At 31.8% G+C, this 24462-nt stretch overlaps 1 protein-coding gene across 1 annotated transcript in view; it reads left to right on the top strand.

The window, feature by feature from the left end:
- The window catches only part of abca3b (ATP-binding cassette, sub-family A (ABC1), member 3b), a 61129-nt gene that overhangs the window by 21536 nt on the left and 15131 nt on the right, over window positions 1–24462 (top strand). Inside the window, exons 6-17 of the mRNA XM_051105682.1 lie at window positions 1413–1672; window positions 1752–1868; window positions 3619–3739; window positions 9112–9285; window positions 9369–9550; window positions 14579–14725; window positions 14875–15004; window positions 15260–15414; window positions 17272–17427; window positions 17570–17780; window positions 20427–20577; window positions 24080–24178. Of these exons, the coding sequence (XP_050961639.1) occupies window positions 1413–1672; window positions 1752–1868; window positions 3619–3739; window positions 9112–9285; window positions 9369–9550; window positions 14579–14725; window positions 14875–15004; window positions 15260–15414; window positions 17272–17427; window positions 17570–17780; window positions 20427–20577; window positions 24080–24178 (1903 nt within the window). The remainder of the gene's footprint in view (window positions 1–1412; window positions 1673–1751; window positions 1869–3618; window positions 3740–9111; window positions 9286–9368; window positions 9551–14578; window positions 14726–14874; window positions 15005–15259; window positions 15415–17271; window positions 17428–17569; window positions 17781–20426; window positions 20578–24079; window positions 24179–24462) is intronic.

The raw sequence follows: 24462 nt of genomic DNA, 5'->3' as shown, positions 1-24462 counted from the left end.
CTTTGTATATTTCGTAGTTCCCATTTATTATTTTTATTTCATTTTTTGTGTATGTGTTCACATAGCAAGTTCAACAAAAGTCACCAAGTTTCGTACATGAATAAAAAATGGACACACGTCAAAAGTTTTTGAACCGTAATATTTTTAATGTTTTTTAAAGAAACTCTTCTGCTCACTCTTTTGCTCACCAAGCCTGCATTTATTTGATCCAAAATGCAGAAAAAGCTATAAAATTTTTAAATATTTTTGTACTATTTAAAATAACATATATATTTATATATATTATAATATATTTTAAAATGTAATTTATTCCTGTGATTTCAAAGCTGAATTTTTAGCATCATTGCTACAATCACATGATCCTTCAGAAATCATTCTAAAATGCTGATTTGAGAAATATTGATTATTATTATGTTGAGAACAGCTGAGTAGATTTTTTTTTAGGTTTCTTTGATGAATAGAAAGTTCAGAAGAACAGAATTTATCTGAAATAGAAATATTTTGTAACATTATGAATGTCTTAATCATCACTTTTAATCAATTTATTGCATTCTTGATTAATAAAAGTATTAATTTCTATAATTTCATTCCCTTCCAAAAAATGGTGTAGTGTGTAATGTTACAAAAGCCTTTTATTTCAGATAAACGCTGATCTTTGGATCTTTCAATTCGTCAAAGAATCCTGAAAAAAAAAGTACTCAACTGTTTTAAATATTGATAATAATAAAAACGTTTCTTGAACAGCAAACCAGCGAATTATAATGATTTCTGAAGGATCATGTGACACTGAAGACTGGAGTAATGATGAATTTTCCGTATTACACGTTAAAATATATTCAAATAGAAAGCAGCTTTTCCAAACATTAAAATATTTCACAATATTATTGCTTTTGCTGTATTTTGGATCTAATAAATGCAGCCTTGGTGAGCAGAAGACATTACTGTTCATAAACTTTTGACTGGTAGTGTAATTTTTTTGGGGGGAGTTATGGTGAGGCATTTACCCTCCAATTTTCCACTTACTGAATATTTAAATGTCAGTTTGTAGCGTTTGTAACTTTTAAAACCAAATTTAACTTCAGACGCACAAAACATAACGTTTTTTCACATTAAAATAACGTTAAACCACATATTGTCTTGTGAGTATTTGAATGTTTACAGATCGCCTCTTTCAGTTGCATTAACCTCGCGGTAACCCAGATTTTTGCTTTTTTTCAGAGAAACAGCAGGACAAATGGAAATTAATATTTGTGGGATCCAACATTAAACCACAAATGCTGTCGATTAAGTTTTTATGCAGAACCCATAATATTCCTTCAGTAGAAATCTCCTCCGTTCATCAGCGTCCATTAAAACCTCATAAGTTTGATTGAGTGAATCTAATGAATACTGTATATGTTTCTCTTGGACAGGATATTACCGCGAGGGCTTCCTGCAGGTGCAGCACGCGGTGGATCGAGCCATCATGAAGGCCTACAACAGCACGGCGGCGGCGGCCCTCCTCAAGCGAACCCAAGTTGCGCTGGCCCGCTTCCCTTACCCGGCCTTCATCTACGACGTCTTCATCCTGGCCATCCAGAACCAGCTGCCGCTGCTGCTCGTGCTCAGCTTCACCTACACGTCCCTGAATATCGTCCGCGCCGTGGTGCAGGAGAAGGAGAGGAAACTCAAGGTACAGAAAGACGTGCATGATCATGGATTCTGATGCTGTTTGATGTAATAAAGCTTGACTGCAGCCGTGTGTTTTGCAGGAGTACATGCGCATGATGGGTCTCAGCAACTGGTTGCACTGGAGCGCCTGGTTCCTCATGTTTTTCCTCTTCCTCTCCATCTCCATCTTCTTTGTCACTGTGCTTATCTGCGTCAAGGTAAACACAGGCACACTGCTTAATGTAATCTGTTCCTTGTTAGTGCCTTGTGCTACTAGAAATACCACTATACTGTTTTTTTATTAACTTACTTGAGAACTAAAAACCAGTTTTTGTTTAGAACAAGCTTGACTTGTTGCAAAGAAAACAGTGGAGTGTTTTATCATGATGTTTAGTTCTGTTTACTTTTTTTGAACATGTACATTTTTCCACTGATGCAGATGGTATAGATACTGACTGAAATGTTTGTTTATTTGATAACATTTAGCTAAAGATGCAGTGTGCGTTTAGACTTTGATCTTTAATTAAACAAAGGTATTTTAAATGTATTATTTTAGTAGACAGTTAAAAAGAATTAAAAGAATTTTTCTCCCAATTAAACATTAACATACACACATTTCATAATTATTAAATATGGTGTGTATAATACTGCTTATAAATAAAAAGCGGGGTGAGGGGAATTAGGAATAATGATGAAAATATAAAACTGCTCATCTAAATATCTACATGTATATTTCAAATAAATACTCAAAAATAATACTATGCTAAATACTTAATATGTCATAATGTGCTAAATAACAAATAATGCTTTAATTAGTAACTTTCATGTTAAAATTAAACTAGTATTTTACATGTATTATTATGCAATTTGACCATAATAATACATTTTCTGAAGCCAAAAAGAATAAAAAAAAATCCACGATAGAAAAAAAAAAAGGTATTTAAGATATTTTTAAAAAGTATTTATAATTTTATGTACACTAACATGTACGCTAATTAATATCTTTTTACAGTAAACATTAATGTATACAGTTTTGACTGTGATTATAAATGTGAAATACCATAAATATGTGTGATATACGTATATGCGTGTGTGTATATAATTTATAAAGTTAATTATTAAAATTATGAAGATTATTAATAAAAAAGTAATATCAATTAATAAGTTATATAGTTAATGCATAATTAAATAATAATTAATAACAAATAATAATAATAATAATAAGTGAATGTAATATCAATTAATAAGTTATATAATTAATGCATAATTAAATAATTGTATTAAATTATGACAAATAATGAATAATAATCATATTGTTGTTATTATTATTATTATTATTATTATTTTATTAATAATAATAGTAATACTAATAATAAGTGAAAGAAATATTAAGTTATATAATTAAGTAATGCATAATTAAATAAATAATAATAACAAATAAAAAACAATAATCATAATAATAATAATCTTAATAATAAGTGAAAGAAATAAGAATTAATACTAAGTTGTGTCATTAATTGATGCAAAATACTTAAATAATTAATTAATAACAAATAATGAACGATAACCATAATAATAATAGTAGTAGTAGTAGTAGTAGTAGTAGTAATAGTAATAGTAATAGTAATAGTAATAGTAATAGTAATAATAATAATAATAATAATAATAATAATAATAATAATAATAATAATAATAATAATACAATTCTCTGAAGCCAAAAGGTTAAGTTTTTCACAACAGCGAAAAAGTCCTTGATATTTTAAATAAATAAATAAATAAATAAATACATTTCTATACCCTAATAAGCAATAAGCTGTTAAGAGATTCTCTCAGGAATCGGGAACATGAAGTACAGTATGAAGAATCTGAAACATGATTTTAATTTTTTTTTCTGAGATAGTAAACACTATTTGCTACTTTTGTCAAGTAATCATGTGTAGTTAATGTATATGTATGTTTTTGTGTCAGGTGAGTCCTAACGGAGCGGTGTTGACCTACAGCGACCCCACGCTGGTGTTTTTCTTCCTGCTGGTGTTTGCCGTGTCCACCATCAACTTCAGCTTCATGATCAGCGCCTTCTTCTCCAGAGGTGAATTACTGTATTCTCTGATGCTGCACATAAAGCAGCTTTATTTCAGTGAGAGACAAAGCCTCATAATCAGAGGATGGAGATAATGGAGCAAAAATGGACAAAAAGCAAAGGTGGCAAAAGAAACAAAGGCACAAGACGTACCTGTTGTATTTTTGGCAAATGAGCTGCGTTTAAACTCAACTCTCACAAAGCTTTCAGAAATCAGCGCTCCTTTGTCCATAACCTGCGCTGCTTTTTTCTTTTCTCTGCCAAACAAAAACCTCCAATTACAGCTAACTGTGTGTTAAAGCTGGTAACCAGCTGAGGGAAAGTGTGCAGGTTGCAGTTATTGACCCTTTTGATGCTAGAAATGCTTTTAGCGAGTGATAGCAGGAGTCGTGTCTGGACTGTATTGCGTTTGATCGGCGCTTGTGAGCGCAGCGGCCCTGGGGTGAGCTAATAATAAGACGTGTAGATGTACATAACTGCTTTAACACTGGATTCATCACGCTTCAAAAGAAAGAATAGCAAATCAAACGAGCATTGCTCTATTTTTTCTTTCATTTCGTTATTGTGTTCGCAATTGACTCATTATGGAAACTGCACTGATTTGAGAACCGTTTTACCACGTGTGGTTTTGAGTTAAAGCTGAAAAATCAAAACTCGGCCTTCACTCAACCACATGCAAAAATCATGACGTCATTTCCAAACTATGAAGGTGGATGGTGACCGCAAGATTATTTTTGTCTTGTTTTACAGTACAAATGTCTAACGATTTACTTAATAAGCAAAATTACTTAAGTTTTCTGGGAAAAAAGTAGTAAAATAAACTGAGTTTTGATTAAACTATGAACAAATATTTGTCAGTGGGGTAAGAAAAATAATTTTGCTTTCCTTTAGAATTGTTTTAAGCATAAAGTTATTTAAATCTGATACTTTTTATCTGAAGTTTTTTTGCATTTCAAATAAATTAATCTTGATTTAAGAATGTGTAAATATCTGTACTGGAAAACAAAACAAAAACACTAAGAAAGTAAGTTATTTTATTTTATTATTTTATTTAATTTTTTTATTTATTGATACTTTTTCAGAAAATTAGACCATATCTAAAGTTGTTTTATTTTCTTTTATTTTCTTTTATTTTTATTTTATTTGTTTATTGATTTTTTTTTTTTTTCCCCAGAAAATTAGACTTATTATCTGAAGTTATTTTGCATCTCAAATAAATTAATCTTGATTTAAGAATGTGTAAATATCTGTACTAGAAAACAAAACAAAAATACTAAGAAAGAAAATTATTTTATTTTTTAATTTAATTTAATTTTATTTTTTGATACTTTTTCAGAAAATTAGACTTAGTATCTGAAGTTGTTTATTTTATTTTATTTTATTTTATTTTTATTTTTTTAATTTTATTTTATTTGTTTATTGGTACTTTTTTTCCAGAAAATCAGACTTAGTATCTTAAGTTATTTTGCATCTCAAATAAATGAATCCTGATTTGCAATATAAGGCTCCAAAATTACAAAATGGTACTCGATTTTGTGTGTGTTTTTTACTGTCCAATCTTGTTTACATTTCTGCGCTTTCCAACCTGGCACGACACATTTAATGTTTTCTTTTTTGCGTGAGAGGGTTTGTTGAGTAAATTGCATTGGAAAAAAGGCTCAAATATGCTAAAGCATTAATAAAAACATCAAATGAGCGAAAATCCTTTTAAAGGGCAGTTTCGAAAACATTTCCAGGCGCTCAGGCATTAAATTGTGACACATAGCATTATGTGTAGGAGGAAATGAGGCAGTGCACGTCTGTGTTGCTGTAAAATGCAGCCTCAGGCAGGAAATATAATATCATATGATGTTCTATGTAAAAAAAAAAACTGCTGACGCTCTGTGCTTTAAAGAGAAAGCTTTGCTTGTTTGGACTTTGGTTGACAATAATATTTTAGATGTTAATGATAGATTTACCTATTCATGTGGTTCATGCTTCATTTGCCTAATGCAACTTCGATTAGCTTTTCATATCAAAGACTCAGTCATGTAAAAGAGCATTCATATACTTTAATTTCATTACAAAATAAAAAAAAAAACAGTACTTTGCATTAAGAAAATCAAAGCTAATTTAGGACTGTTACAATTTTATTTTATTTTTATTTTTATTATAATTTTTTATTAATTTATTATTTTATTTTATTTTTTATTTTATTTATGCATTTTTGTATGTATGTATATATGTATTTATGTAATTATTTTATTATTATTATTATTATTTTATTTTTCATTCATTTTTAAAATATTTATTTATTTAATTCTTTATTTATTTATTCGCTTATTTATTCTGTATTACAGGTGCCAAAACCATTTCTGAAATAATTTGAATGTAAAAGAGCATTCATATACTTTAATTTCATTACAAAATTAAAAAACAGTACTTTGCATTAAGAAAATCAAAGCTAATTTAGGACTGTTACAATTTTATTTTATTTTATTTTTGTTTATTTTTATTAGAATTCTTATTAATTTATTATGTTATTTTTATTTTTTTATTTTATTTATGCTTTTTTTGTATGTATGTATATATGTATTTATGTAATTATTTATTTTATATTTATTAGTATTTTACATTTTTGTTACTGTAGTGCAAGTCTTAATTTTTGTTTTCATTCTTTTTTTAAATATTTACTTTTTTTTTCACATTTGTAATTTGATTTATTTGATTTTATTTATTTGTTTATTTTTATTTATATTTTTGTTTTCATTTTTTTTTTTTTTTTTAAATATTTACTTTTATTATTTAAAATTTATTTTAATTTTTTTATTTTTATTTTTATTTTTATTTTATTTATGCATTTTTGTATGTATATATGTATTTATGTAATTATTTATTTTATATTTATTATTATTTTACATTTTTGTTACTGTAGTGCAAGTCTTAATTTTTTTCACGTTTGTAATTTGATTTATTTGATTTTATTTATTTATTTATTTTTATTTATATTTTTGTTTTCATTCATTTTTTAAATATTTACTTTTATTATTTAAAATTTATTTATTATTTTATTTTTATTTTTATTTTATTTATGCATTTATGTATGTATGTATGTAATTATTTGTTTTATATTTATTATTATTTTACTTTTTCGTTACTGTAGCGCAAGTAATTTAAATTATAATTTTTTCACATTTTTGTAATTTGATTTATTTGTGTGTATTTAGTTATTTATATTTATATTTATGTATTTTATTATTTTTAAATATATTTTTTCAGTTTTCATTCATTTTTTAAATATTTTTTTTATTTATTTATTCATTAGCTTATTTATTTTGTATTACAGGTGCCAAATATGTTTAAATGTCATGAAAAAATGTCAAAAAAATGCAAAAAGTCTTAATAATGCTAAAAGTAGACATTTTATGTAAGCAAAATATGATGTTTAGTTTTATTTTAAAGATGAAGAAGGCCTGAGCATTTTCTTAATGGGATCTTGATTCATTATAACGTTTATTATTTATTATTATAGTTCTATACAGCTGATGTATGTGATTCAGAACAGGGTCGGCTGTTTTTCTTACAGCACAGCGAGGCCGCATGTCTGAAATCGAGTCGGTGCGGTTCGACGACCTCCTTTATTCAAAAGCCCATAGAGGCTCGTCCTCTCAGGTTTAGAAAGGCTGAAAATGGACCTTAATCAACATGTCCTGCTCTGCCGGTCCGGCCCATTCAATGCCCAAATGATATATTGTTAAGAGTGAAGAGGTGCTTCGCATCTCTGCGTCCCTTCGAGATGTGAATGTAAAAATAGCGCGGTGTGTCATTTGCTTCCATTTGTTGAGCAGCGGTGCCACTCTTCCCACTGCTCTTTTCTCTCATCGCCTCTCTCTCATTCGCTCTTTTGTGGCTGTTTTTAAGGGTGGTAGGGAGTGTAGCTCAAGGCCGTCTGTGTGAGTGAGTGCCGGGGTTTGATTCTGGAACCTCATAATGGAGACTCGTTTATTCACGTCACACGTCCGTCATTAAATCTCACACACTGAATCTCATTCTGGTCAGGCTGAATGGGACCAAAATGTCCAGGTCACAGTCACCCAAAAATAATTTCTTATTTTATAACGGGCTTTTGGAGAAACGTCTTGAACATAATGTCACAGTGTACAGTATATATAAATAATAATATTAATGTTAGTAATATTTTTATTTATTTATTTTTTGGTGTCAGTTGCCTCTTTTACCAGATATTTCCCCCCCAAATTCCTATTAATATAATATGAAAAATAAATAATTAAATGTTATTTGAATTGTTTTAAAATTAAAAAATGCTTAACAAATCAGTTAAAAATTAGTTAATAATTGTAGTATATGTTGCCAACTTCCATTCTGTCCAAATTCTCATTAATATAATGTGAAAAAAAAAAAAAACGGTATATAAAACATAAAAATAAATATTATGTAAATATTAAAGTATTTAGTAATTATGGTTGTATTTTCTTGTGTTGCCTTTGTTTTTTGTTTTTTTTTATCAGCATAAATTATTATATAACAGTATTTTTATTTAGATTTTCATTTATTTTCTATTTCTTATTTTACCTATTTTATTACATTTTTTAAAGTAAAATAATATGACAAAATAATGAAATGTTGGCTTCGCTGAAATAAATAAATAAATAAATAAATACAAATATTATTTAATTATTAAAGTATTTGTAAATGAAGGTTGTATTTGTTGTTGCCTTTTTAATTTTTGTTTTGATGTAAATCAGCATAAATTATTATATAACAGTATTTTTATTTATTTTATTTTTATTTTATTTATTTTATTTAATCTTCATAGAAAATCATTTTTCATTTCTTGTTTTATATAACTTCTACAGTTACGTATTTTGTTTTATTTTTTTAAATAATATGACAAATAATGAAATACTGTTTTATGTATATATAAAAAAAAACATAAAAATAAATTAAATTAAAATGTCCTGAAATAATGGTAGTATTTGTTTTGTTGTCTTCACTTAAATTAATAAATGATATATAAATTTTAGAGAATGACCATTTTAAATAATGGAAAATACAAATCATGAATATATCTCAGTATTTATTTCTTATTTTATTTTATTTTATTTTATTTCATTTTATTTAACTTGTACAGTTACCTTTTTTTCCTGAGGCAGAATCAGACTTCCTTGTTTTTCTCCTTAAATTATCATTAATATAATGTGGAAGTAATAAAATGTTATTCTAATTATTTTAAAAGTAAAATGAAACATAAACATAAATATCACAGTGTTTATAAATAATAATAATTACAATTTTCTATTTTGATTTTGCAGTTCTTGTGTTCTTGTTCTATATAAATAAATATAAAGCAAAATTCAGTAATTTAAATTTTTCCCTCATAGCGAATGTGGCGGCAGCAGCGGGCGGCTTCATCTACTTCCTGAGCTACCTGCCGTACATCTTCCTGTGGCCTCGCTATGACCTCCTGTCACACGCTCAGAAAGTCTCCGCCTGCCTCATCTCCAACGTGGCCATGGCCATGGGAGCCCAGCTGATCGGCATGTTCGAGGGCAAAGGTCAGGGGTCCGGCCGAACCCGTCACTACTGTCGCTGTAATCACACATCTAAGGCTGACGCTCATGTCCTGTGTCGTCCTCAGGGGCGGGCATCCAGTGGCACAACCTGTTCGATCCGGTGACGGTGGACGACGACTTCTCTCTGGGTCAAGTGCTGGGGCTGCTGCTGCTGGACTCTGTGCTGTACGCTCTGGTGGCCTGGTACGTGGAAGCCGTGTTTCCGGGAGAATACGGAGTCCCTCGTCCGTGGTACTTCTTCATCCTGGTAAGTATTGCCTATGTGCACATCAGCTGTAGTTATATATGTGGTCAATATAAGCTGGGGTAAAGGGATAGTTCACCCCAATTTGTATTTTTTTTCCTTTATTGCGTTCGTTCTTCTGTGGAAATCTTATTTCCTCCGCTGAACACAAAAGAAGATATTTTGAAGAATGTTGGTTATGGTCCCCATTGACTTCCATTGTATAGACAAAAAAGGATTTTCGGGAACTTAAACTGTTTGGTTACTTTTTAGAAGAAGAAGAAAGTAAGTCAGCAACATGAGGATGAGAAATTGTTGACAAAAATGTAGTTTTTGAATAGACTGTAGTGCAAATCTTGGAAAATCCTTAAGATATTCGTCAATATTTTCTGTTTATCTTCAAACAAACCATTAGATAAAATGTACATATTTTTATAACGTTTAAATGAACAACAAAAACACAAAATGAATACTTTAATTAGTTACATCATTAATGTAATTAATTAAGAATTAAATATTAAAATAACGACAGTATATACGTTTGTGAATATGTTTTTTTTGGATTATATATTTTCAGCCTTTAAACAAACAACAAAGACACAAAATGAATTAATTTAATTAATTATATAAATAATTTATTTAATTATTAATTAAATATTGAAAAACTGACAATATGGATGTTTTCTTTTTCTTTTTAAACAAACAACCAGATAAAATTTACATATTTTTCAGCATTTAAACAAACAACAGACATAAAATAAATGTATTTAATCATATAATTAATTTAATTAATTACTAATTAAATGTTAAAATAATGACAATATATAAGTTTCTGAACATTTTCCTTTATTTTCAAACAAACAGCCAGATAAAACATACGAAATTTCAGCATATAAACAAACAACAAAGACATTAAATACATTTCATAATTATATAGTTGAATTAATTATTAAAATATTGGAAAAATATATGTTTGTGAATATTTTTATTTTTAAACAAACAGTCAAATAAAAGGTACGTATTTTCTTTCTGCCTTTAAACAAACACAAAATGAAATAATTGAATTAATTATCTAATTAATTTAATTAATTATTAAATAAATATTAAAATAATTACAATATATATACGTTTGTATATACTACGTTACGTTTTTTTTATTTTCGAACAAACAACCAGATAAAACGTATATATTTTCAGCCTTAAACAAACAACAAAGATATGAAATGAATTAATTAAATTTCATTAAATATATAATAAATTATGAATTAAATCTTAAAATATGTTGACAATATATGTTTGTGAATATTTTATTTTTATTCTCAAACAAACAACCAGATAAAATGTATATAATTAATTATGAATTAAATATTAAAATATATTGACAATTTATGTTTGTGAATTTTTTTTTTTTTTTTAAACAAACAACCAAATAAAAAGTACGTATTTTCAGCCTTTAAAGAAACACAAAATGAAATAAGTGAATTAATTATCTAATTAATTAATTAATTATTAAATAAATATTGAAATAATGACAATATATATACGTTTGTGAATATTTTTTTTTATTTTTAAACAAACAACCAGATAAAACGTACGTATTTTCAGCCTTTAAACAAACAACAAAGACACAAAATGAATTAATTTAATTAATGATATAATTAATTTAAGTAGTTATTAATTAAATATTAAAATAATGACAATATATACTTTTTTTAGTTCTAGAATATTTTCTTAAAAACATCAAATTTTTTTTTTTATTATATTTATTATATATTTATTAAGAACATATTATATTATTAGCCTTTTTACATTGCATAATATAAAAGTAATGTAATCATCATAATAATTGTGCAATTTTTTTTTTTTTGCAACTGGCTAAATTTAAAAAAAAAATGCTGATCTCATGATGGATGGTCTTTTGTTTGGGTTTGATCCTAAATTCCACGAATTTCATCCTTCGTCAGCATATCAGGTTTTGTAAAGGCAAAAAGAGCATGCAAAGTTTATTTATTAAAATATAAAGATAAATAGACAATCAAAATATGCATTAATATTATTATTTACACAAATGAGCAACTGCTTTAGGATAATTTACATTGCTGAAATTAATTAATGTGATTTCCTGAAAAAAAAACAAAACACATTTACATTTTTTATGCATATAGATGTTTGAATGTTTTATAAATCATTCATAGGAACATTTCATAAATTGGCATAAATTGGAAAGGTTTACGCAAAGAAAAATAATAAGCAAAAGTCACACATCATGGCTGATTGTTTCTGGCAGTGCAAAATATTCTTAACTTTATTCTTAGAAAATATTAATACATATTAGCAGAATTTTGTTCTAAACAGTTTTGTGAATCCAGCCTTTAAAAGTGCTACTCCCTTCAATGTTTTTGACCATGGCAGTGTTTATTTTAACCAATTATTTCCTCAATCCTCCAAGTTCCTCGTGCGCATCACATGTATTCTTGCGAAACAGGTCACAATAGTTTATTTTGGCCTTGTGAACTTGTCGCAGAGATTAGCGGTTCACACATGGGAAGTTTTTAAAGCGCGAGAGAATGAGAACCAGCACTAGCGCAACTTGTGCGTCTTTCCTGACCGGCAGCCGCCTTAAACACGGGAAGCATTAGGAACGCCGTGCTTATGTCATCAAGAGTCAGGAAGTGCATGCGCAGCCTTATCTCCAGACATACAGGGCATGACGAGGGAGGAGATGAAGAACATTGACGTGATTTGCACAGAGCTATTGTATGTGTAGGACACTTGCTGCGTCAATGCTTGTGTTTGCAAACAGGCTTATCAACAGGGCGCCAATAAAGACCCCGTCGGAGTGAAAGTGATAAGAAACAATGGCCTTCGGGGTCACACCTTTGACTCAATACACAAATGCTCTTGCATACATAGTGTAACATAGCGAATAATCTGGTTTTTGAGCTTATCTGTGAAAGTTATCACTGGAGTTTTTTACACTTAATTAGTAACTTAGTATGATTTTAGTGGTGTTTTATAAGGCAAGCATCACTATTACTGTTGTTGACAGTTACAACTTTAACTATATCTCTGACACAGTTTGTTTTATGGACATGATGAATGGTACATCAGGTCTTGCAGCCTGTTAAAGAGATTCATCTTAACTTAACCTGGTGTGTATCTACCTGGGGGCCTTAGCAACTTTGAAGGAGGCTTCAAAATGACTTAACATAATGCAAAACAAGCATTAAAATAAGATGAAACTACTAGAAGTCTTTATATTTCTTAAACGTGATGCTGGACCCCAAAACCAGTCTTTAGCAGCACGGGTATATTTGTAGCAATAGCCAAAAATACACTGTATGTAACCTACTGTTGTCACATGGACTATTTTAACAATGTCCTTACTGCCTTTCTGGGCCTTGAACGTGTCAGTTGTGTTGCTGTGTATGCAGGGTCAGAAAGCTCTCGGATTTCATCAAAAATATCTTAAAGGAGAAGTCCACTTTCAAAACAAAGATTCACATATAATGTACTCACCCCCTCGTCATCCAAGATGTTCATGTCTGTCATTCTTCAGTCGTAAAGAAATTATGTTTTTTGAGGAAAACATTTCTGCATTTTTCTTCATATAATGGACTGATATGGTGCCCCGATTTTGAACTTCCGAAATGCAGTTTAAAAAATACAATTTAAATACTTTTTAATCTCAAACGCTCATTTCGTCTTGCTCTCCCTGAACTCTGTATTCTGGCTCAAGACAGTTAGGGTATGTCGAAAAACTCCCATCGTATTTTCTCCCTCAACTTCAAAAAAATAGTTTCAAAATCATCCTGCATCGCTGCAGAAGTACTCACCCAGTGTTTGCAAAGTAAACATGCAAAGAAGATCAAACACCCTCAACAAAAAAGGTAAAACAGCGATATAGGATGATTTTAAAGCTGAGGGAGAACATGAGATGGGAGTTTTTTGACATACCCTAACTGTCTTGAACCTAAACAAAAACAGTCCGGGTAGAGTAAGACAAGACGAGCGCTTGGCATTAAAAAGTATATAAATTGTATTATTTCTATGAAAATCACTGATCGTTTCACTAGATAAGACCCTTCTTCCTCGGCTGGGATCGTTTACAACCGCATTTGGGATCGTTTGAAGCCGCATTTAAACTGCATTTTGGAAGTTCAAACTCAGGGCACCGTATCAGTCCATTATATGGAGAAAAATGCTGAAATGTTTTCCTCAAAAAACATAATTTCTTTACGACTGAAGAAAGACAGACATGAACATCTTGGATGACGAGGGGGTGAGTAAATTATATGTGAATCTTTGTTTTGAAAGTGGATTTTTCCTTTAAGATATTTTTGCATAGACAGCAACACAACTGACACGTTCAAGGCCCAGAAAGGCAGTAAGGATATTGTTAAAATAGTCCATGTGACAACAGTGGGTTAACTTTAATGTTGTGAAGCTACGAGCATCAAACGAACACCCATCACAAACTGACGTGGAAAAGTAGAAATCGTTACATAAAGTCATTATTTGTGTTTTCTTCTCGCACATATTAAGTATATATATAAGTATTCTTGTAGCTTCATAAAATTATGGTTGAATCCCTGATGTCACATGGACTATTTTAACGATGTCCTTACTGCCTTTCTGGGCCTTGAATGTGTCAGTTGCATTGCTGTCTATGCAGGGTCACAAAGCTCTCGGATTTCATCAAAAATATCTTTATTTGTGTTTTGAAGATGAACGAAGGTCTTACGGGTTTAAAAACGACGTGAGGGTGAGTAATTAATGACAGAGTTTTCATTTTTGGGTGAACTATCCCTTTAAGAGAATATTGGATTTTTTCCTTTTTTTTTTCTAGCTGATGAACGATAAAAACGTTGACTACCAACCGGAATCCACTTATATAGTTTTCATTATCTTATAATTATCATTCTTAATGTGAATGGGTCTTTTTGCTCATTTACATTTTATGAGAAGGAACATTATGCGAATGTTTATGAAACCAGTGGGGAACATTTATCCATTATGGTGTCGTGTTATTTCTCTCTCATCTGCTCTCAGCCCTCATACTGGTGCAGCAGCCCTCGTGTGGCCTTGCTGAAGGAGAAGGAGGACGAGGAGGAGGCCGAGAAGGTGTCGAAGGGCGAGTTTATCGAAGAGGAGCCAGCTGGACTGGTCTCGGGGGTCAAGATCAAACATTTGGCGAAGGTACCCGATGCATGGTGTTTTGCTTTAAAAACATTAGATTCATAGGGGACAGATGGTGGACTCTGTGTGTGCAAAGTCAGTATAATGGAGACATGGATCTCCTATAGAAATGGTTGGAGAAAGTAAACATGTGGATCCTTCTGCCGCAGGTGTTCAAAGTGGGAAATAAGACAAAGGAGGCGGTGAGGGATTTAACGCTCAACATGTTCGAAGGCCAGATCACTGTCCTGCTGGGTCACAACGGAGCGGGCAAGACCACCACACTATCAATGCTGACAGGTGAGTGTTACATGAACACCGCAATGTAGTTTTATGAATCATATCTATATTATGTTCTATAGACTAAATTGATTAACTTAACACAACCCTCTGATCGCACACGTTCTTTCTTGCTAAGTCAATTTAAATGTTATCTCTTATAGCTAGCAGCTACACCATTGATTCAGCTGTAACTGTAAACAGTGATAACGGAGGTCAGTCAGAGTTGATCGCTTCTTTGCACCATTCAAACTCCCTTTTTCTTTTCATTCTCAGGCCTTTTCCCACCTAGCAGTGGCCGTGCGTACATTAACGGTTACGACATATGTCAGGATATGGCTCTGATCCGCCGCAGTCTGGGTCTGTGTCCGCAGCACGACGTGCTCTTCGATAACCTCACCGTCAGAGAACACCTGCTCTTCTACACACAGGTAGACACAGATCGATGACGCCTATAAAATACCCAACTCTGTGATCATGCTGTATGTTATCCATTTTTCTTTTTTTTCCCACCCACATTATCAGTGACATACACTACCAGTCAAAAGTATTTGAACAGTAAGATTTTTAATGTGTTTAAAGAAGTCTCTTATGCTCACCAAGTCTGCATTTATTTGATCCACAGTACAACAAATGCAGTAATATTGTAAAATATTTGTAGTATGTAAAGTACTTGTTTTCTATTTGAATATATTTTAAAATGTAATTTATTCCTTTGATCAAAGCTACATTTTCTACATCATTACTACAGTCACATGATCCTTCAGAAATCATTCTAATATGCTGATTTGCTGTTTAAGAAACATTTATCAGTATTAGTATTATTATCAATATTTATAACAGTTTAGTACATTTTTTTCAGGATTCTTTGATGAATAAAAAGATGTAAAATTCAGCATTCATCTGAAATAAAAAGCTTTTGTAACATTATACACTAGGCCATTTAAAAGCTTGGATTTTTATTTCAGATAAATGCTGTTCTTCTAATCTTTCTATTTATCAAACAAAAAGAAAATGTACTCAGCTGTTTTCAACTTAAAAATAATAATAATAATAATAATAAATGTTTTTAAGTAGGAAATCAGAATATTTGAATAATTTCTGAAGGATCGTGTGACTGGAGTAATAATGCTGAAAAATCAGCTTTAAAATCACAGGAATAAATTACATTTTAAAATATACATATAGAAAACAGTTATTTTAAAAAGTACAAATATTTACAGATTTTACAGTTGTTTTTGTTGTTTTTTTTTTTTTTTTCAAAAAAACATTAAAAATCTCAAAAACTTTTGACTGGTAGTGTAGGTTCCTATTCATTTTTCCCATATGGGTTTTTAAAAAGACTTCATTAAAGAGTTGAAAGCTGTCAACCGCACTAACCAGCTGCCACTATTATAGTGTTTATTTATGTATTTTTGTTTTGTTTTTCAGTTTTTTATTTTAATTTTAAATTTGAGTAAATTTGTTGTGTTTTTATTATTTTTATTAGTTTTTTTGTTTCTCTGTGTCTACATGGTTTTTATTAATTTTCATTTCAGTTTTAGTTATTTTAGTACATCAAGTTAGACTAAATGAAAATGAGAAATGTTATTATTTTATTTAATTTCAAGTTTATTTCAAGTAACAAAAGTTTTTTATGGTTTTAGTTGAAGTTTAATTTTATACAATTTTATGTTTTTGTTATTCGTCTATATGATTTTTATTTCAGTTTCAGTTGTAGTTATTTTAATTCATCGAGTCAAACAAACTAAAAATATAAATGTTGCTTTGGCAAAAAATATATAGACTTATTTTATTTCCGTTAAAGTTTATTTTATTTCAGTTAAAAATTTATATAAATGGTTTTTGTTTTAGTTTTAGTTGTAGTTTTAGTAGTTTACTGCCACCTATGAGGTGAATCAAAGTGTTACAAACTTTGATTTGAAGCAAAAAAACTATTTGAAAACTGGATAAAAATACAAAGAAGACTGTAGTTAAAGGATTTCCCATGAAGCATTGTGATGAAAATCAAATAAAAAACAAGTTTTTCACAAGAAATTCCACTGTTAAACATGATTATTTAAAAAATAAGTTCAAATAATGTGTGCTGATGACTTTAACAAAAGCATACACTGTCGATTAAGAACCTTGCAGCTCACAGTAGATCTGTCTCTAGTAGTTTTTAAGTTATTGTTAAAAAACAATCACCCTACGGAGAAAATGAATAGGATTTTTACTTCCAGAGCCCAATTGTTGCACTGTATTCAGCATTGAGATGGATCTTTATATATGTTGTTTCTTCTTCGCAGCTGAAGGGTTATCCTCGTGAAAAGATCCCTGGAGAGGTGGACCGCATCCTTCGAATCTTGAATTTGGAGGATAAACGCCATGCAAGATCCAAGACCCTCTCTGGTGGCATGAAAAGGAAGCTTTCCATCGGCATTGCTTTAATTGGAGACTCAAAGGTCAGGCAGCTTGAGCATTCTGTTCATTTAATTTCCATGTTAAGTCCAGGTTGGATTTTCCATCAGTACGTAAAGGTTTCCAATTAGTGTTAGCCACTCAAATGCTAACACAGCCCATGTGCTTTTGATTATTTCCCTGTAGGTGGTGATGCTGGACGAGCCCACCTCAGGAATGGACCCCTCAGCCCGCCGGGCCACCTGGGACCTGCTGCAGGGCGAGAAGCGCGGACGTACCATCCTGCTGACCACGCACTTCATGGACGAGGCCGACCTGCTGGGAGATCGGATCGCCATCATGGCTAGCGGAGAGCTCCAGTGCTGCGGCTCGCCGCTCTTCCTCAAGAACAAATATGGTGAGAGTGCTGCAAGATCATGACAGGAGCGGGTTCTGTTTATGCAGAAGATTACGTTTTAAATCTTAGATTACATTTCTGTTGTCTTTAGACAGGTTGTGCATCGTCTGTTCCAGATTGTTTGATATGTACAGAATATTGACACGCTTTTAACCCAAATAAATAGGGGTGTGACGAGACACTTATCCCATGAGACGAGACGAGACATGAGACTGGGTTCACGAAAACGAGGCGAGACAAGATTTTTAAACTTTTCAAAAGTGCATTTTGAACTTTATGAAATTAAACTTCCAATTTAATGAATTATATGCAGTAATAACATTTAAACAAGAGCTTCACGATTCTGGATAAATTGAGAATCCCAGTTGTTTTTAATAAATTGGAGACCATGATTCTCTCACAATTCTGGAGAAAAAAAGATTAGAAAACTAAACAAAATAACGTAATTTACTAGTGGTTCTGACAAACTGTTCATTGCTTAAGTCTTTTAAAAACATATACAGGTGCATCTCAATAAATTAGAATGTTGTGGAAAAGTTCATTTATTTCAGTAATTCAACTCAAATTGTGAAACTCATGTATTAAATAAATTCAGTGCACACAGACTGAAGTAGTTTAAGTCTTTGGTTCTTTTAACTGTGATGATTTTGGCTCACATTTAACAAACACCCACCAATTCAATATCTCAACAAATTAGAATATGGTGACACGCCAATCAGCTAATCAAATCAAAACACCTACAGAGGTTTCCTGAGCCCTCAAAATGGTCTCTCAGTTTGGTTCACTAGGCTACACAATCATGGGGAAGACTAGTGATCTGACAGTTATCCAGAAGACAAATCAATGACACCCTTCACAAGGAGGGTAAGCCACAAAAATTCATTTCCAAAGAAGCTGGCTGTTCACAGAGTGCTGTATCCAAGCATGTTAACAGAAAGTTGAGTGGAAGGAAAAAGTGTGGAAGAAAAAGATGCACAACCAACCGAGAGAACTGCAGCCTTGAGAGGCTTGTCAAGCAAAATCGATTCAAGAATTTGGGTGAACTTCACAAGGAATGGACTGTGACTGGGGTCAAGGCATCAAGAGCCACCACACACAGACGTGTCAAGGAGTTTGGCTACAGTTGTCATATTCCTCTTGTTAAGCCACTCCTGAACCACAGACAATGTCAGAGGCATCTTACCTGGGCTAAGGAGAAGAAGAAATAGACTGTTGCCCAGTGGTCCAAAGTCCTCTTTTCAGATGAGAGCAAGTTTTGTATTTCATTTGGAAACCAAGGTCCTAGAGTCTGGAGGAAGGGTGGAGAAGCTCATAGCCCAAGTTGCTTGAAGTCCAGTGTTAAGTTTCCACAGTCTGTGATGATTTGGGGTGCAATGTCATCTGCTGGTATTTGTCCACTGTGTTTTTTGAAAACCAAAGTCACTGTACCGGTTTGCTAAGAAATTTTAGAGCACTTCATGCTTCCTTCTGCTGACCAGCTTTTTAAAGATGCTGATTTCATTTTCCAGCAGGATTTGGCACCTGCTCACACTGCCAAAAGCACCAAAAGTTGGTTAAATGACCATGGTGTTGGTGTGCTTGACTGGCCAGCAAACTCACCAGACCTGCAGATTCTCTATGGGGTATTGTCAATAGGAAAATGAGAAACAAGAGACCAAAAAATGCAGATGCGCTGAAGGCCACTGTCAAAGAAACCTGGGCTTCCATACCACCTCAGCAGTGCCACAGACTGATCACCTCCATTCCACGCCCACGCTCCAGGCAGTAATTAAAGCAAAAGTATCCCCTACCAAGTATTGAGTACATATTCAGTAAATGAACATCCTTTCCAGAAGGCCAACAATTCACTAAAAATGTTTTTTATTGGTCTTGGTATTGGTGTTTTTTTTTGTTGTTAAATGTGAGCCAAAATCATCACAATTAAAAGAACCAAAGACTTAAACTACTACTATAGTCTGTGTGCATTGAATTTATTTAATACACAAATTTCACAATTTGAGTTGAATTACTGAAATAAATTAACTTTTCCACAACATTCTAATTTATTGAGATGCACATGTTAAGATACTTTCGTTTTGATCACTACTGTAGACAATAAGTGTTTATACCCAAACTATAAACTTTTATCCCAGTACTTTCATTATTTAAATGTCTCTAACACAGAAATAATGATTATAATATGGTTGAAAAGACTGTTTGTGTTGCTCTTTCTGCGTTCACATTTACTCCGACCCTCTGATTCATTAACATGGGCAGCGACAAAACGTGCTTTTCACGCTGCCACGAGATCTCGTCACATCCCTACAAAATAACCCTGTTTTCAGGGTACATCATATTTTAATTTGTGAAACTGTTCACCAGTCATAGCAGTTGGCATTTACTTCCATTTACTTGAATGCGCTTCGCTTATAAAAACAGGCTGTTCTGCAGAGAGGGTCAAAAGCAGGACACCCGATAGCCCATTACTGCTAAATTCTGATGTTTTTTGATGCAAAAATGATAAGTGGACCTGAGAGAACATTGTGAAATAATTTTTTAAAAATGCAGTTCATGGCCCCTTTAAAAATAGTGTTTTGCTCCAGAAGTTTGCTTCTAGCTAATGGTCTCAAAAAATATTTATCTGATTTAGTCTTGTTTTTCTCACAGGTGCTGGTTACCACATGGTTATAGTAAAAGATGCGTTTTGCAACGTGTCAGAGATCACCCGTCTAGTGCACATGTACGTGCCCGACGCCACTCTAGAGAGCAGTGCAGGCGCTGAACTCTCATACATACTGCCTAAAGAGAGCACCAGCAGGTAAGACAGTACTAAATTTACATGTCTACTGCACAGTATACTGTGCACTTCTTCTCAAATAGTGAAAGCATATGCATTATGCAGTGCATTTCAAACAGCAGTAAGCAACATTATCACTTTATCTGTGTTGCATATCATTACTTTTTCAGACAGAGCAATTTTGCATTTTTAATCCAGTTTTGCATCTGATTGAATAATGAGTCAAGTCAGGTACATTGCATTGTGGATATGTTATTTTTCATGCAATGTACTCTTTTGTATGCTACACATTTGGCAAAAGCAGTAGGTCATCCAGTTATTCAGTGCGTGTAGATGTTTGCATAGTGTGAACAATGCTGCATACTACAAAAACATCTGATTTACATATTAGACTTGTTTAACAGGAATGCATATGTCAATGTCTCATCATCATTGCCTTAATCAGTAACTCCTGTAAATATGAAAAAATGGTTTGATGTATCTAGATATCTTGAGTCTGGTTTTTGTGAGCTGCCGTAGCAACAGACGGACTAAATTTACCCATTGATCTGTTTTTTAGTGAAGGTCTCAAAACAACAGTCTGCTCTGTTCATCAGACATGTGTGTTTCTCCTCTCCGACTCTCGAATCCACCGTCTGTGAGAGAAAAACATGCTAAAAGCACTTCTTGAAAGAAATAGTTCACCTCAAAAGTGAATTTATGTAATTTATTATGTTTATGTTTGTTGAAGTATACCAAATATTTTAATGGAATTAGAGGTATGTTAACTAGAATTAAACTGAGAAGAAAAACACTTTTTTATTTGCTAGCAAAATAATAAATAGTGCTGTCAAAACACAGGTTATTTAATTTTTCCAGTTAAAAACATCTTAAAGTAATAGCAGCCAAATAAGCTATTAACCCAGCTGCTGTGATGTCTGTTAATCTAGAAACAATAGAAAAAAAAGAGGAAATCCAGAACTTTTGTAGCTACAAGGATTCATCTCTATTTAATTTAGTATTTTGTGTTTGATAACTTTATTCAATTTCTGTATATAGTCTAATAAATGTTAAAATTGATACCTCTCAATTATACTGTAATGTTTAATGTCTACAGTCAATGGTTTCCAAATATTAGGAAAAAAAGAACAATTTTCTAGAGACATCAGCCACCTTCAGTTCTAAAAAAATATTTAACTAATATTTTAAAAATGCTGTCTTTATGTTGTTTCTACATTAATTTAAAGATTGCGAAATTATTGCAAAATTAAAATAGATTGAGAGCACGAATAATAAACATTAACAGAAATAAAAAAAAAATATCAAATAGATAATATATGAAATCTATAGCCATGGCCAAAAATATCGGCACCCTTGCAATTCTGTTTTTTGGTATTCACATGCTTATTGTTTTTGTTCGCACTGCAACAACACAAAAAAACAGAACTCAAAAATGGACTGGACAAAATGATTACCACCTTGTCAAAATTGTAAGAAATAATTGCTTTTCAAGCATGTGATACTCCTGTAATTTGTATTTAGACACACCTGTGGCAAGTAACAGGTGTGGCAATATAGTAATCACACTTGCAACCAGTTAAAATGGAGAAAAGTTGACTCAACCTTTGTGTTGTGTGTCACACTGAGCATGGAGAAAAGAAAGAAGTGTAAAGAGTTGTCTGTGGATTTGAGAGAAAAAAATTGTGGAAAATCATGGACAATCTCAAGGCTACAAGTCCATCTCCAGAGATCTTAATGTTCCTGTGTCCACTGTGCGCAATACCATCAAGAGGTTAACAGCCCTTGGCACTGTAGCTAACCTCCCTGGATGTGGACGGAAGAGCAAAATTACTGAAAAATTACAACAAAGGATTGTTCAAATGGAAGATAAAGAACCCTGATTAACCCTCCAAACAAATTCAGGCTGATCTGCAGACACAGGGTACAACACTGTGGACAGATGAGACAAAAATAGAGCTATTGGGTAAAGGACATCATGGCACTGTTTACAGAAAAAGAAATGAGGTCTTCTAAGAAAAGAACACAGTCCCTACAGTCAAACATGGTGGAGGTTCAAAGATGTTTTGGGGTTGCTTTGCTGCTTCTGGCACTGGATGCCTTGACTGTGTGAACGTTCTCATGAAATCTGATGATTACCAAAGAATTTTGGGGCACAACGTAGTGGCCAGTGTCAGAAAACTGCGTCTCCACCAGAGGTCATGGGTCTTCCCGAAACACACTTCAAACAGCACTCAGAAATGGTTACAAACAAAGCGTAGAGTTAGAGACTGTAGAGTTCTGAAATGGCCAGCGATGAGTCCAGATCTGAATCCCATAGAACCCCTGTGGAGAGATCTCAAAACAGCAGTTGGGAGAAGACATCCTTCAAATCTGAATGACCTGGAGGCAGTTTGCAAAAGAAGAGTGATCCAAAATTCCAGTAGAGAGGTGTAAGAAACTCATTCATGGTTACAGGAAGTGACTGATCTCAGTTATTTTTTCCAAATATTAAGTTAAGGGTGCCAATAATTTTGTCCAGTGCATTTGTTGGGTTCTGTGTGGAACTGCATCAGATTTGACTTTTCTTCTCTGTTTTTTGTGTTAATAAATAAAAATAAATAAACGTGAGTACCAAAACATTTGCAACTGCAACAATTTTCTAAGAGAAGGGTTGCATTTTCTGACAGAATTACAAGGGTGCCGATATTTTTGGCCATGACTGTAAGAAAAAAAATTCAAAATAAAATAAATAAATAACTTTAAAAACAAACATATGTTAAAATAATAATAACAACTAGATCTAAAGAAGGCACTAATACTAACCCTAATCATGTAATTTCATGTTAAAAACATGCAAATTGTGTTAGCATGATGCTGGCATGTTTTTAACAAGATGTTAGCATTATAATGATGCTAGCAACATGCCAAGATGATTAGCAAGTTGTTAACAGGTGTTAGCATGATGCTAGCAACATTCTAACACGATTAACATGACAAACGGTGCAAGATGAGTTATGCACCAAAGTTTAGTGAATAACCTTCCCATCATTCCCAAACAGAATAGTAATAGTGATGCTTTGCTTTGCAAAAATAATATATAAATCAAAAAATACATAATTGGATAAAAATGACAAAACAAATTTACTAAAACTTTAAAATGAAAACATTCAAAAATGTTACCAAAAACTATAATTGTATCTCAGTGGTGCAAAAATAACATTGCATTGAGTTCAGAAGTGTTTTATAAAGTTGATCAGAATTGGGTTTATGACCAGCAGTTTCAAGCTCCAAAAAAAAGGACAAAAAGTACCATAAACATATAAAATACTCCATTAGATTTTATGTTTTACACTCTGGATTTATAACACTATCAACTACTTAACACTATCACAGACTTCTAATATAGCTTATTAATAATATACTTCATACAGGTTTTGAGTGACATTAGAATAAGTTTGCATTTTTGTTGAACTGATAAAAATGAAATGAAAATGAACAAAACATGTTCAGGTTTGAGTTTATAAATTCTTGTGTCTCTACGCAGATTTGAGCTGCTATTTGCTGAGCTGGAGATGAATCGAGACGAGTTGGGCATCGCCAGCTATGGGGCGTCCGTTACCACCATGGAGGAGGTTTTTCTCAGGTACTTGATCACAAGACCACCACAAATAATGAAGAATCTCCAGAGAGTTTTATTTTTTTTGTAGCTGTATTATTTAAGTATTATTTTTACTATTACTATACTATTATAGTGTTTAACCTAGGGCTGTCAAACGATTAATTGTGATTAATCGCATACAAAATAAAAGTTTGAATTTGCCTAATATATGTGTGTGTATTGTGTGTAATTATTATGTATATATAAATACAAGCACATTCATGTACATGTATTTATTATAATTTTTATAAAATTGATATTATATCTAA

Source organism: Labeo rohita, chromosome 3 (assembly GCF_022985175.1).
Source record: "Labeo rohita strain BAU-BD-2019 chromosome 3, IGBB_LRoh.1.0, whole genome shotgun sequence".
Lineage (NCBI taxonomy): Eukaryota > Metazoa > Chordata > Actinopteri > Cypriniformes > Cyprinidae > Labeo > Labeo rohita.
Note: the sequence above shows the minus strand (reverse complement) of the source record. Positions and strands in the feature narration are given on the sequence as shown.